General features: G+C 38.9%; 2 protein-coding genes across 2 annotated transcripts in view; both read right to left on the reverse strand.

The window, feature by feature from the left end:
- LOC110262282 (olfactory receptor 10S1) overlaps nt 1–15977 on the reverse strand; it is a 243652-nt gene that overhangs the window by 47039 nt on the left and 180636 nt on the right. The window lies entirely within an intron of this gene.
- OR10G7 (olfactory receptor family 10 subfamily G member 7) lies at nt 10876–11826 on the reverse strand. The gene has a single exon (XM_021102683.2). The coding sequence runs from the start codon at nt 11809–11811 to the stop codon at nt 10876–10878; it is 936 nt and encodes a 311-aa protein (XP_020958342.2). The 5' UTR covers nt 11812–11826.

Genomic DNA, 15977 nt, shown 5'->3' on the forward strand with positions numbered 1-15977 from the left:
AAGTTAAATTATTCTAAATTATTCAGAGGCAAGAACATAAATGTTACTGAGTTTGTGATATACAAGACACTTCATAAGTTAATCATTACAAGAACACTTTGAAATAGGTACTGCTGATATATAAGATGAGAAAACTGAGGAAGATTAGATTGCTTATTCAAATGCACAGTTAGTAAGGAATGTGGTTGGGGCTTAATCCCAGATATCTGGCACCAAAGCCCCTGGAGTTAAATTCCACCCTACATTGCTATTCACTGAATTTCCAGAACCTTCTATGACTTTGGGGAAAGTAGAATAATATCAATAAACATAAATAATCACTGAAATAACAAAGTACAGAATTTTGTATAGTAATGTGTATTTTATATATGAAATATAGATTTCAAAAAAAACCTACTTTCCCCCCCATATCCTGTGAAAAGCACCTTATCTACTCTACCTCTGCCCCATTTATGTTCTCAATGCTTCATCACACTGTTTATTTATGTGTTCCATATGAAGTTGTGAATTCCTCAAGGAAAAATATTGCCTAAGGCTTGTAGTAGTCCACCTTGATCTGACTTCTTGAAAATGCTCTCTCTTCTACAGACGCTTATCATTTCCTAATATATTTACTCACTTTCTGGGGGGCCCAATCTCTGATCCACATGCATAATATTAGATAACATTCCTAAACGGATGTCTTCTGTTACTCTCCTTGCTCTTCCTTCTTTCTTTGTTCAAGGCCCTAATTACTTTGGTTTGTTAGACATTTTCATTAGGAGATAATATTACCACCTCAAATTTCATACTGAGTTCTCTTGTGATGCATGGGGTTAAGAATCCAGCATTGTCACTGCTGTGGCTTGGGTTGCTGCTTGGTGCAGGTTTGATACCTGGACTGGGAACTTCTGCATGCTGTGGGCATGGCCAAAAAAATTTCATGTATCTAAAAGAAAATTTTTTTTCCTCTCTTCTTCAACATTTGTCTCTTACATGATATGATTGGCCCTAAAATGTATCCTGAACCTCAGAGGGTCTGCTCATAATTCTTTCTCAAACATTGCTTCTTCATACAATTGAAAAGGGATAAGAGAAGAGATAAACAGAGAAAGATTAAGGAGGGAAGAAGGCGTGAAAAAGCTCTAGAAAGTAAAAAAGAATAATGGATAATTTTAATACTTCAATAGCGAATCTTTTACATTATCAAATATTAATTGGGATAACCTTATTATTTATTTAGTTTTTTGGCTGTGGCCAGGGCATGCAAAAGTTCCCAGGCTAGGGATCAAACCCGAGCCACAGCAGTAACAATGCCCGGTTCTTAACCTGCTGAGCCACCAGGGAACTCCAGGATAAACCTATTTTGTAAATGCTTCATTGTGTCATTATTAGGCTCTAAGAGTGCTATTTTCAAAAGGAGAAAATAAAAAAGAAGAAACAAATTCACAGTTGATGTGTGCATTCCACTTAGGGAATGATAAAAACTGAGCAAAACTTTTAACACATCTTGCCACATTTTGGTGTATTTTCTTGTGTCCCTCCTAGAAATAACAGCCACTAGGTACTGAACTTGTCCTCTGAGACTCATTATTGTGATATCATTCCCTGTTGACCTGAAATTTTAAACTTTTGTTTGTAATAGCATGCTGTCTCAGATGCCTTGAAGCTATATTTTATCTGTTAACTAGTAGTTGAAAAGGATGTTAAATTATAGAAGTAAATCATTAAATTATAAGAAGTAAATAGCTAACATAGAAAGAATCTAGCTCAAATCCAGAATAAACATGGTAACTTTTAGAATGAATTGTTCATCAATTCAGTCCTGCTTTCTCATTAATTACTCAATGTAGTAATTCCTTCAGGAATTTTAATTGGCTATTATATTTAAGGCACAGGAGATACAGAAAGTCAAGGCAGTATTTGTGTCCCAGAACTAGAGAATCGGAAAGTGAAACATATAAGTAAACAAGTGAATTCTAGGATGTCATACATAAAGTATACATGAGGTTCTTTGGTAAACCACATAGCATCTAACAGAGGTTAGGCAGTTAAGTGAATTGTCATCTGGAAATAAATAAAATTACATATACAGGAGTTCCCTTCATGGTTCAGCGGTTAATGAACCCTACTAAGATCCATCAGGATGCGGGTCCTAGGATCCACTAGGATCTTGGTTCAGTGGGTTAAGGATCTGGCATTGCTGTGAGCTGTGGTGTAGGTCACAGACTTGGTTCGGAGCCCGCATTGCTGTGGCTGTGGTATAGGCTAACAGCTGCAGATCCGATTTGACCCCTAGTTTGGGAACTTCCACATGCTGCAGGTGCAGCCCTAAAAAGACCTAAATAAATAAATAAATAAATAAATGGCACACCCTCTCCTGTAATGATATATTAATGAATAAGACATATGATACTTTCCAGTGTTTCACTTAAGGATGCCCACTAGATGTATATTCAAATGTTTGATGATGTGGGATTTTGAATAGTTGAAATCGCTACTGAAGCATGCCATTCATAGGTGGGCAAATCTCTAAAAAATCAACACAGAAGAGCAATACCATAATATATAAGCAGCCTGCTGTATATTAATTAAACATCACTGTCAGAGGCTATATTAAGTTCTACTCAGCACTGAGGGCACAATGAGAGGATTATATGTACTTTCTCTTCTGTTCAAAGATGTTAGTGATCATCCACAAGAATTCTTCACCATTAAAACTCTATTTCTATCCAGCCGGCATGACTTTACTTTTAAAAAATGTTTTATTTATTTATTTTTTAATTTTTAAAATTTAATAATTTTATTAATTAATTTTATTTATTTGCTTTCTAGGGCCACACCTGCAGCATATGGAAGGCTAAGGGTAGAATTGGAGCTACAGTTGCTGGGCTATACCACAGCAATGCGGGATCCAAGCCTCATCTGCAACCTACACCACAGCTCATGGCAATGCCAGATTCTTTAAGCAACTGAGCGAGGCCAGGGATCAAACCCCACATCCTCATGGATATTACTTGGGCTCATTAATGCTGAGACACAATGGGCACTTCCCCGCTGGCATGATTTAAACTTACTGAAGATTTGTTGAACTCATAAAAACATTCTTCATTTCCATTACATTTAAAACAATTATTTATTTATTTATTTTAAAAAATCTTTTATACCCACACCTGCGACATATGGAAATTCTTGGGTTGGGGTTGAATCACTGGATCTTTGACCTATGTGCAATGACACCTGCAGTTATGCCACAGCTTGGTGGCAAAGCTGGATCCTTAACTCACTGAGAAAGGCCAGGGATTGAACCTGCATCCTCACAAACACTATTGGGTTCTTAAGCCACTGAACCAAAAAGAGAACTCCCACTGCAGCATTTTTTTTTTTTCATTTTTAGTGTCTCCTTTTGATTGTATATTAGTTTCCATCTCTCTGCACACATTATCCATTTGTTCTTTCATGTTGTCAACTTTTTCCATTATGAACTATTAGCACATTAATCATAGTTGTCTTAAATTCTTTATCTGATAATTCCAACATCAGCATCATATCTGGGAACAGTTCTGATGATTAGTTTATATTTTTGGACTTTTTTCTTGCCTTTTAGTGTGCCTTGTAATTTTTTGTTGATAGCTTGGTTGTATCAGGTAAGTAGGAATTGAGAAAATAGGCTTTCAGTGTAAGAATCTGATAATCTGGTTAGTCAATGGATTGTGTCTACTGATTGTAGTGGCTATAGATGCCAGAGGCTCCAGCTTCCTCTAGTGTCCTGGATTTTCTTTGGACAACCTCAAGTATTCTTCCTCAAAGAAAGTCTGTGTCCTGCAACTCTTTCATCTATAACCAACTATTACCGTAATTGAGCCCTGTTTTTGGGGGGGGCAGGGGTAAACTTTGAGGGAGGGAAACTATTCCATAATATTCTGATTCAGTGTTCCTCTTCTTTAGTGGGCCTGTGTCTTTGAAACTGTGACCTTCAGAATTGTTTCTCCAAGACCCCCCTCTCCTAAGCCCCCTACTACCTTTCTTGGTTACACATTCCCAAATTAATTTCTTGTAGTTCTGACCTCTGTTGACCACACTTTTCCCTTTCAGGTAAGACAGGAAGACTAGAGGGGTCACACCCTGTAGTGGGAGAAATGCATTTCTCCTGGTTGGGATAAGGCTCTGGCAGTCTTTTCCCCTAGAGAGAGCGGGCTTTGTTATGGAGAAAGCTTTGGGTATATTTTACAATCGTGACTTTTTCTTTAATCCTACTGGAGTCAAAGGGAGAATGTTTCTAGCTCTTTACCATGAGAAACTGGTGGGGCTCATTTCCTTCTACTGGCTTTGGATATTCTGTTGAGGATGTTTATATGCAATCTCTGAGATGGAATAGTTCAGTAGCATGAAGGAATTAGAAGAGCAACTGTTTCGGCCCTTGAATCCCTTGTATCTCCAAAGAGCATGCCATCACGAAGTAGCTGCTTTTATAAGTACCATCTCTGGAGCTGTTTAGATTTAAAACCTCTATAAAGATTCTTTAAAATCCGATGAGAAATAATTATGCGAGGTACAGTAACAGGTTTGTATAACTCTCCCAAAGACTCTCTTTCCTAGGCTTACTTTGGAAAGGTAGGAAGGGTAGTGGTTACTCTTTACTGATGGCCATCCATTTCCTAAATGTCTTCAGAAGTTTCCTTCTCCATGTTTAGGAAATGGGTATTTAATAGCCAGCACAAACCAAAGACTATTGTGACCGGTCCATCTGTGTATTTAACTTTGTAGGCTTTACCTGCCTTGTCTCTCTCTCTCTCTCTCTCTCTTTTTTTTTTTTTTTTTTTTTTTTTTTTTTGTATTTTTACCTTTTCTAGGGCTGCTTCCCGTGGCATATGGAGGTTCCCAGGCTAGGGGTCTAATCTAATCTAGCCACTGTCCTACGCCAGAGCCACAGCAACGCCAGATCCGAGCTGCCTCTTCGACCTCCACCACAGCTCACGGCAATGCCGGATCCTAAACCCACTGAGCAAGGCCAGGGATGGAACCTGCAACCTCATGGTTCCTAGTTGGATTCGTTAACCACCGAGCCACGACGGGAACTCCAAAGAGTAAACTTTTTTTTTTTTGGTCTTTTTGTCTTTTCTAGGGCCTCATCTGTGGCATATGGAGGTTCCCAGGCTAGGGGTCTAATCAGAGCTACAGCTGCCAGCCTACACCACAGCCACAGCAACGCCAGATCCTTAACCCTCTGAGCGAGGCTGGGAATCTAACTTGCAACCTCATGGTTTCCAGTTGGATTCGTTTCCGCTGCACCACGTTGGGAACTCCTAATTGCCTTGTCTCTTAAGCTGCTCTGACAACCAGATGATTTACCTGAAACTTTCACAGGTACTTAAGACCAGCGTTCCCAGCGTTAGATGCTTCTTTCTACCCAAAGAACTTACCCTTATTACTTTCTCTGCTTTGTTGAGTTTTATCACATCTACCAAAGTGTATTAAACTTTTCCACCAAATTTACCTTCTCACACAATTGGCTACTTGCCATCCAATACACCACTCTCTATTGCTACTGCTACAGCCCGAACCTGGATTTTCATGGTTTTTGGTTTTGTTTTTTGTTTTTTCTAATTTGCAGTTGAAAGAGCTCTTTAGTTGATCTTTCTGCCCTCAAGCTTACTTTCCTCCAATCTGTCTTCCATATTGCTACTAATTACATCTCTAAATATAAATGCTATCATATGACAGTTACATCTGCTATATTTATTTAATTCCCCCAATTTTGGAAGATAAAAATCCTTCTTCCAGAGAACCCATTGTGGCTCAGCGGAAAAAAATCTCACTGGCATCCAAGAGGACGCAGGTTCAATCCCTGGTCTTGCTCAGTGGGTTAAGGATCTGGCGTTGCCATGAGCAGTGGTGTAGGTTGCAGATGCGGATCAGATCCTGTGTTGCTGTGGCATAGGCCAGCAACTACAGCTCTGATTCAACCCCTAGCATGGAAACCTCCATATGCTGTGGCTGTGGCCCTGAGAAGACAAGAATCTTTTTCCTAGTACTGTATTCAAGTTTGTTCCTTTATGATTAATCTAGTTTTTCTGACCCCTTTCTTTCTTTCTTTCTTTCTTTCTTTCTTTCTTTCTTTCTTTCTTTCTTTCTTTCTTTCTTTCTTTTTATGGCTGCATCTGCAGCATATGGAAGTTCCTAGGATAGAGTTTGAATTGGAGCTGCAACAGCAGGCCTACACCACAACCATGGTCACACCAGATCCCAGCCACAGCTTGTGGGAATGCTGGATCCTTAACCCACTGAGAGAGGACAGGGATCAAACCTACATCCTAACAAAGATATTGTTGGGTTCTAAACTTGCTGAGCTGCAACGGGAATTCGCTGACTCCTTCTCTTGAACAGCTTATGCTTTTTTTTTTACACTTCTGTAACAACTTAATTAAGGTATAATTGACATATAATAACTGCCATACTTAAAGTTTAAAATTCAGTGTTTGTATATACATGTATATGCATGAAAATCCATCACCACAATTAAGAGCCAGCATATCCACCCCAGAATTTTCCTCATACCCATCTGAAAACCCCTTTCTCCCATGTATCAGCCAATCTGCCTTCTATATCTATAAATTGCTTTGCTTTTCTAGGATTTTATATAAATTGAAACATATATATTACATATTCTTTTTAGTATCTTTTCTTTCACTCAGCATAATTATTCTGAAATTCATCCACATTTTCTGGATTGGTGGCTCATTTCCTTATATTGTAGAGTAGTATTCCACTGTGTAAATAGAACAAATTTGTTTAACAATTCACTTAATTATGGATGGCAAGTAGGTTGTTTCTCCACTCGGGTTGTTTCTGGATTTGGGCTATTACAAATCTGCTAAGAGCATTCAGGTGGAAGTGTTTGCATGGACACTGGCTTTAATTTCCCTTGGTTAAATACCTAGAAGTGGAATGGCCAGATCCTATGGTAGATGTATGTTTAACTTTATGGGAGACTGCCAAGTTTTTTCAACACCATTTTAACATTGTAAGTACCTACCAGCAGTGCATGAGACTTCCAGTTCCACCATGTTCTCACCTGTGCCTCTTATCTTTTCAATTGACTGGTTTTTCTGAAGGGCACATAATTTGGATGAAGTTCAGTTTACCAGTTTGTTCTTTTCATGGATTTTTCTTTGATGTCACTTTTTTTTTTTTTTTTTTGTCTTTTGTCTTTTTGTTGTTGTTGTTGTTGTTGTTGCTATTTCTTGGGCCGCTCCCGCGGCATATGGAGGTTCCCAGGCTAGGGGTCTAATCAGAGCTGCAGCCACCGGCCTATGCCAGAGCCACAGCAACGCGGGATCCCAGCCGCATCTGCAACCTACACCACAGCTCACGGCAACACCGGATTGTTAACCCACTGAGCAAGGGCAGGGACCGAACCCGCAACCTCATCGTTCCTAGTCGGATTCGTTAACCACTGCGCCACGACGGGAACTCCCCTGATGTCACATTTAAGAAATCTTTGCTAACGCAGGGTCACAAAGATCATTCTTCTTCTTTCTTCTGAGTGTTTACTCCTATGCTTTCTTTATAATTGGGACTATAAGCTCCCTGAGGTCTATGTCTATTTAATATTTATACTCATAGTACATAACACACAAGAACCACCAAATACATATTTATATATTGAAGGAATAAATTCCATAAGAAAAGAGAAAAAGAACGCAAAAGTTGTAACCAAAAGAAAAACCCTCAAAGTTGTATTTTCTTACCCTTTAACAATTAAAATACTAATATTCGATAGCTTTATTCAGTGGTCAATATTCATATCTGCTAAAACATCATCATATGAGAGATCCTTATGGTTTTGGAACTGTTACAATATCTTGACCGTGATGGTGGATACACAAACCTACAATTGTCAGAATTGTGTACTACTTAACACACACACACACACACAAAAAAAAAACTGTGGAAATCAGAATAAGATCTGCGGATTATATCAATGTCAGCATCTTGGTGGTGATATTATGGTATAGTTTGCAAAGTGTTAACACTGGGGGAAACTGGGCAAGCGTACACAAGAGATATCTCTCTATTACTTCTTCCAATTTTGTATGATGTGATAATGTTTTCAATAAAAACTTCAATGAAAAATTGTTAGAGAAATGCAAATCCAAGCCACTATGAGGTACCACCTCATCACACCAATCAGAATGGGCATCATTAACACGTCAGCAAATAACAAATGCTGGAGAGGGTGTGGAGGAGAGGGAACCCTGCTTTGCTGTTGGTGGGAATGTAAATGGGTATAACCACTATGGAAAACAGTATGGAGGTACCTCAGAAAACTCCATATTCAACCACCATATGATCCAGCAATCTCATGCCAGGGCATATATCCGGAGAAAACTTTCATTGAAAGAGATACGTGGACCCCTGTGTTCTTTGCAGCACTATTCACAATAGCCAAGACATGGAAACAACCTAAATGTCCAGTGACAGATGAATTAAGAAGCTGTGGTGTATATACACAATTGAATACTACTCAGCTATAAAAAAAGAACAAAATAAGCCATTTTCAGTAACATGAATGGAGACAGAGACTCTCATACTATGTGAAGTACGCCAGAAAGAAAAAGACAAATACCATATGATATCACTTATATCTGGAATCTAATATATGGCACAAATGCACTTTTCTACAGAAAAGAAACAAATTTACAGACTTTGTGGTTGCCAAGGGGGAGGGGGATGGATCCAGATGGACTGGGAGTTTGGGGTTAGTAGATGCAAACTATTGCATTTGGAGTAGATAAGCAATGAGATCCTGCTGTAGAGCACAGAGAACTGTATCTAGCCACTTGTGATGGAACCTGATGGAGGATAATATGAGAAAAAGAATATATATATTATGTGTATGTGTATATATATATGTATATATGTATATACATGTATGTATGTGTGACTGAGGCACTTTGCTGTACAGTAGAAATTGATAGAACAATGTAAATCAACATCTATAAGAGAAAAAATAAAAACCTAAAAAAATAAAAAATAAAGTGATTCGGGGCCATTAAAAAAGGACACTGATATTTACCTTATGTATCTTCACTGAAAATCTAAAATACTTTCAACATCGTTTGGCTTAATACATATTATTATAGTGTTTTGAATTTTCCAACTTATTTCCAAGTCACAACAGATAATAAGTCTCTTCCTGGACACCCATTACACTTGTCACAATGTACCTTGTTTGATGCTACATAGGTTTTTCTCCCTTACTAGACAATGACTTTTGTGAATGCAGAAACGTTTTTCTTTTAATGTATCTATTGTTTCCAATGTGCCTTAAACTTAGTAAATGTCCCTTTACATTTGGTGTTCTTGTGAGTTAAATAAATAAATAGTATGTGGTTACAAGGAACTCGAAAGAATCCAAGTGAACCCAATGGATAGGTGATTTTGGTCTAACTTAACCTCAGTTTTCTCCTTTGCATTCACAATGAGTAGGGTTATATAATGGTCTGTATCAGTCTGGTTTATTGGAGTTAACCTCTTATATAGATCACTGTTCATAGTTTATTTGGTCATGCTTTCAGAGTTGGCATAACTTTCTTTACAGAAGAGCTTCGTAGCTTATTTAGAGCAAGATATTGCAAGCTAGCTCAGAAGTGATATCTGGCTAAAGCATCTCTGGAAGGCAGCTGCTGCAAGCCCGAGGAATCTGATAAACTCCCTCTAGTTCTAACAGCTGCCCACCAGTTTTTCTTTTCTCCTCGTGGTGTGTGAAGGTGTGGACCTTTACTGCACTAACAGGATACATGTAGCATGTCTTAAAATGAGGATATATTCTTGATATTTTCTGATGATACAGTTTTGTATCTGAAGTTATTTGCTTATGTTTATATCTTTAGTATTTGCCCCCTGTTTACTTACAGAAATAATTTTTAAGATTGTTAAAAACAGAAATTTTGCATTAAGGTAAAAAACCCGGAACTCGAATTATAGAAATAAAATTGATATAGTTTATCAGCAATCAATACAGCACAGTGAATAGAGTGCATAGTAGACAACTTTCACTTTCAAAAATCTTAGGGGTCAAAGTGAAAAAAATAAAGAATTACATAGTTTTCATTAGCTCATAAATGTGAATAAATCCTTTCTTTTTGAGAATTAAGTATTTCTTGTCAGAGTTCCCTACATGGCTCAGTTGTTAACAAATCTAACTAGGAACCATGAGGTTGTGGGTTCAATCTCTGGCCTCGCTCAGTGGGTTAAGGATCCAGTGTTGCCATGAGCTGTGGTGTAGGTCACAGACCTGGCTTGGATACCACATTGCTGTGGCTTGTCGTAGGTTGGTGGCTACAGCTCCAATTAGACCCCTAGCCTGGGAACCTCCATATGCCACGGAGCAGCCCTAGAAAAGACAAAAAGACAAAAACAAAAAGTATTTTTGGTCTTATATTTTCTAATGTAAAAATTTCATCATATGGATAATCTATTATGTGATGGATTTGAATATTATAAATAATTTTTTCAATATAGAAAGTTTAAAATGTACAGAAACTTTTTATAAAGCTTTAATTTAAATTACACAAAACAAAATATAGACATATTAAAACAAAATGCATTTCTGGAAAATATTTTTACAGGAGATAGACGTAAACTACTTTTTCTGAAGATTTATTTGGTAGAACAGTAAGAAGAAAAAGAATTAGGCACTATCTTTCCTCTTGAATTATCACTATTAAATAGCAGCTTAAGCTGGAATTCTGAGAAGCACTGCACAGGGAGAAAAACTAAAATTCCATTAAATCCTCATTAAAATAATAGAAATATTTCTTGTAAGCATAACGTTCATGTTGGTGTTTAATTATAAATAAAATAGAGGCAAGCCATACTGACTTTTCTTGGTTATTTACTTTGAGTAGATACTGACTGACTGTTCAGCTTGAGCAGAGCTTTCTTCACTTCCTTGTTCCTCAGGGTGTACACCACGGGGTTCAGAAGGGGTGTCAGCACAGTGTAGAACACGGCCACAACCCCGTCCACAGCAGCCTTGGAGCCTGGCCTCAGGTAAATGAAAACACCAGGGCCAAAGAAGCAAAGGACCACAATGCAGTGGGAGGCACAGGTCTGAAAGGCTCTACCTCTGCCCTCTGAGGTGCGGATCTTCAGGATGGAACAGACGATGGACACATAAGACAGCACGATCAGGAGAAGGCAGCCCAAGGCCACCACCCCGATGTTGACAAAGATCACCATCTCGTTGGTGGAGGTGTCCGCACAGGCCAGTTTGAGGATGGGGGGTGCATCACAGAAGTAGTGCTGGATCCGGCTGGGTCCACAGTAGGGCAGACGGAAGGTCAGTGTGGTCTGGACAGCAGAGTGCAGAGCGCCACTGAGCCACGTGGTTGTGGCCAAGAGGGCACAGGTTCTCCCCCTCATCAGGCCAGAGTACCTGAGCGGGTGGCTGATGGCCAGGTAGCGGTCATAGGACATGACCGTGTAGAGGAAACACTCGGTGCTGCCCAGGAAGTGGAAGGAGTAGAGCTGGGCCACGCAGCTGTGAAAGGAGAGAGCCCCGCCTGCGGGGGACACCAGGCTCATCAGCACTTTGGGCACAGTGACCGTGGAGAACCACATGTCGATGAAGGACAGGTTGGTCAGGAAGAAGTACATGGGGGTGTGGAGGTGGGGGTCCACCGTGATCACCAGCAGGATGAGGAGGTTCCCCAGCACAGAGAGGACGTAAATCAGCAGGAAGGTTGCAAAGAGGAGTGTGTCCAGCTGTGGTGGGTGGGGAAGGCCGGCTAGGATAAACGTTGTCACTAGGCTCTTATTTGTCATTTCTCCTCTATGTGACACACTGTTCCTAAAGGAAGGACAGCAAATCCATTATTTTCATATTTCATACAAGACGTATTTCATGTGAAATATGCCAACTGCATCATTTCTGATGGCGAATGCAAGAGGTACCTGTTGCTTCATCTTTTGCATAGGAAGCACTTTTGCTTCAATGTGGGGCTCTGAGGAGGGATGGTTGCTTCTTTATTGTAAAACCCAAACCAGCCAAATAGAAAAGAATCTGCCAAATTAAAAAGAGGACTCAATTCGTATAAAACCAGCCAAATAGAAAAGGGTAGTAAAATTCATATTTTATTTTTTGTGGAGTTAGAGAAGGACTTTTCAGAGTTGCTAGCTCCCTCGGGGGTAAAGCCCTTATTCAGGCAACTCTCTCTCTGTAACATGCACACATATAATGACACACACATAGACAGACAGAAATACCACCTGTCACACACACATACACACACTTCCAAATATGCAGATTCAATCTCTTTGATCATCAGAAAATTTCCAGTGTAAATATAAATTTCTAAAGAAATCTTCATCCTTGATAGCTGAGAAAATAAATCACCCACCCAGCGCTTCTGGTCAGCAGCAGATGTATCAGTCAAGGCAGGACCTCAGAAGGGTCTGGCACTACTTGAAGGCTGGTCCTCTGTCCTACCCTAGACCACACTCCCCTGATTATTATATGTGAAACCTGACACCAGACTAATTCCGTAGTGGTCAGAATATCATAGTTTTCCTCAACTCCCCTTATGCTATATTTATTTCTCTTTATACGGTTTTATTTTTTCTCTCTTCCCTCCAGGATTTTAAGAATGAATCATCCTCTCTATAAAGTATATTTTGAGATGCCCATGTATAAATAGTGACAAAGCGGATTAAACTGTATTTATGAGGTTTGAGTTCCAAAACGGAATATATTTTGCTATAAAACAGACAGAAGTGTGCTTTTAACAATAAAACACACTTGCCTTACAACAGAATTTGAGGAAACATTGTAAATCAACTATACTTTATTTAAAAAAATAAAATATAGGAGGAAACCGACTTAGTGGTCTCTCCTGGTTAAAAAAAAATAAATCAATAGCTAATCTGAAATTACTGGTATTGTTTAGGGCTCTGTCTGTGTTTTTGCTTTTTTTTTTTTTTTTTTTGCTTTTTAGGGCCACACTTGTGACATATGAAGGTTCTCAGGCTAGGGGTTGAATCAGAGCTACAGCTGCCAGCCTACACCACAGCCACAGCAACGCAGGATCCGAGCCATGTCTGCAACATACAGCACAGCTCATGGCATCGCCGGATCCTGAGCAAGGCCAGGGATGGAACCTGCATCCTCATGGATGCTAGTCAGGCTTGTTTCTACTGAGCCACAATGGGAACGCCTTGCTTTCTTTCCTTTAGGAGTGATCTGAATGCCCTCACAATCATATATTCCAAGAATAAACAAATAAAAGGTATGAAGAAATGAAGAGAGATCTGATGGGAGACCTGGACCTTTTTGATAGAAAGGGAACAGTTCTCCACTTATGTCCAAGATGCCTCTGCCATGCAGAGTCATAGCACAACATATTTCCCTTCTGGATTACATGATAAAATCAGGGTTTTCCTCTTGTTTGAAATCAGAGCTGTAATGCTCAGGTTTATAGAGAAAGCATTTCATTGATCTGTGCTCTTATAGAATTTTGAGTGGTTTTTTGTTTTGTTTTGTTTTGTTTTTTGTTTCAAAATATTTTTTATTTTATTTTTTCCCACTGTACAGCAAGGGGATCAAGTTATCCTTGAGTGTGTTATAAAATCACACAAAATTGGTTCTGCAAGCTATGATAAAGGCAGTATGAGCTTAGGCTGAAGGAGGAAAAGCACTCTATGACCATAAATACATTGTAATCACCCTCAAGTTCCCAACAGTGAAAAACACTTATGCTTTTGCCAGTTTTTGCCACTTACCAATTTCCCAAGTAGGTTTTGGATCCCAAGGCAAAATTCAAGACTCAAAGAAACTCTCAGTCTGTGATGAATAGAGAGCTTCTTTTACCCTCGTAGACAACATCACAAGAGGAAGAAGCTATAGAGACACTCATTTTAAATAACAGAGCTTAAGGTTGATTTGACACCTCAGGAGATATTCCCTTGGCCCTTGAGTTCTCATGGATGAGCATATGATTATTTAAGGTTTTTCTGCCAAGTGCCTTTCTTTAAGTTGTTTTTGCATTTGATGGGCCATCATTTCATACGACATTTTACTTAGCCAAAAGTTGTAAATAACCATGACTTGGGATTTGATAACTCCTTGTGCTGGAAATGATTTAGTCATATCATGTTGTGTTTTGTTTTCTTTGATGTCTTCTTGAAATTCAAAGGTGAAAAACGTGGGCTTGCATCCCTAAAGGGGCAATGCTCTCTTGTGAGGTTCATAATCCCTTTGATGAATCTTTTGCATTCTGGTGATTATATCCAGTCGCAAAAAGGAGTTCTGGAGTTTCTTTACTCTGGGGATGATTCAAGGTTTACTCCTCCTAGATAAACATCTTACTAATTAATTACTTCTTTCCTCTGGGACCTGGCAGACTACAAGTTCCTAGTCGGGAATGGCTGCTACCTCACCAGGTCTGATTGAGACTTTCCTCCTTTTTCAGAGACTTCTGCCTTTGTGTCTCCTATCCTCTAAACTTACAGCATATTGAAATTTTCTGTGAGAGTTGACTTTTTCAAGCTTGGATTAATATTCTAAAGAGAAGGAAACCATGACTGTTTTGTTTTGTTTTGTTTTGTTTAGAATTAATGTGTGTCTTAGTTACAGGAAGAAAGGCTTGATGAAAACAAGGAGAAAACCTGGTCTGACACAGTAGAAGCCAAAAGCACTCTTCGTCTTCGAGGAAAAACTTGCAGCTTCAAAAGCCTTTTGTGTTGAAGAACATACTTATATATGTTCTTACTTATGTATGGAGAATACTGCTCTCCACAGGATGGATTTTGAGGAGATGAAGCCACCTGAATTAATATTTCTGTCAATTATTCTATCACATTCCCCAGTTGTCTCATATTGGCTATCAATTTTAGTATAAGGCATATAAAATCAATGTAAAATTGCAATGATATTTTGAAAGACTACTTCAGAAATCATTTGCAGCTTAGTTCTAGTGACTATATTTAAAAGTCTCTTTGTAAAGTACATACTAACTATTTTGTTAATTTAAACCCATATCCAATTTTTTTCACATACCTTTAGGAACTTCTATTTGATTCTCTTTGCTTAGCTAGGTATAAATAATATTATGTTTATAAAGCATTAATTTTGTCGTTTTCTTTCCAAAAGTGAACACCACTAATTTTCTTACCTATCTTAAGGTATTGGCCCAAACCACTATTGTTTCCTAGCTATTACTGTACAGCAATGACTTAGCTCTCTGAGGAGATCAGTAATACCATTTGCTGACTCTTCCCTTCTTCTGGAATAAGAAAGGAATGATGTAACTTTTTGATTATGTTTTGTTAAAACTCAGTGGTAATCTAGATGGTGCATGAGCCACAACCCCCAGCATGAAGAATTCTGTGCTGGTAATCTTTTGCACATGGAAAAAGTCACAGCAGAGATTACCCACACTTTCTTGTGACCTCTGTGGATCCTCTGATGATGACTAGAGAAGGATGGAACCCGTGCACTGATATTTGCCACTTTCATTCATCACGGGGCCTGCTCTGCCAGTGAGGCATTCCTTCAGTATTGCTTTTTTTCAAAATCGTTTTTGTTATTCAAGGTCTTCTGTATTTTCATATAATCTTGTCCATTTACAAAAGAGCCAAGTGGGATTTTCATTAGAACTGCATTGCATCTATAGATCAATTTAGGAGGCTTGCTATCTGAATTCTACTGCATTAATTCTCCTTAATCTTAGCTCACTCCTCCCTACTTTCCCCTCCTCCTGGCAACCACTAATTTGTCCTCTATATCTGTGAATTTGTTCCTGATGTTTTATAAACATGTGTGGAGGTTTTTGGCCACCTAGAACTTCCCAGGTCAAGGGTCAGATCAGAGCCACAGAAGTGACCCAAGCCATAGCGGTGGCAATGCCAGATCTTTAACCCACTAGACCACTAGTGAACTCCCTGATTTTGTCCTTGTTTTTAAGGCTGCACCACAGTATATGGAGGTTCCCAAG

Source organism: Sus scrofa, chromosome 9 (genome assembly GCF_054392235.1).
Source record: "Sus scrofa isolate SSC_HxYL_T2T_F1_AM1 chromosome 9, Sscrofa_HxYL_maternal_Yorkshire_Landrace_v2.0, whole genome shotgun sequence".
In the NCBI taxonomy this organism is placed as follows: domain Eukaryota; kingdom Metazoa; phylum Chordata; class Mammalia; order Artiodactyla; family Suidae; genus Sus; species Sus scrofa.

Excerpts from the sequence above, each read along its gene's own strand:
- OR10G7 (XM_021102683.2), bottom strand. The coding sequence starts at position 11,811 with ATGACAAATAAGAGCCTAGTGACAACGTTTATCCTAGCCGGCCTTCCC.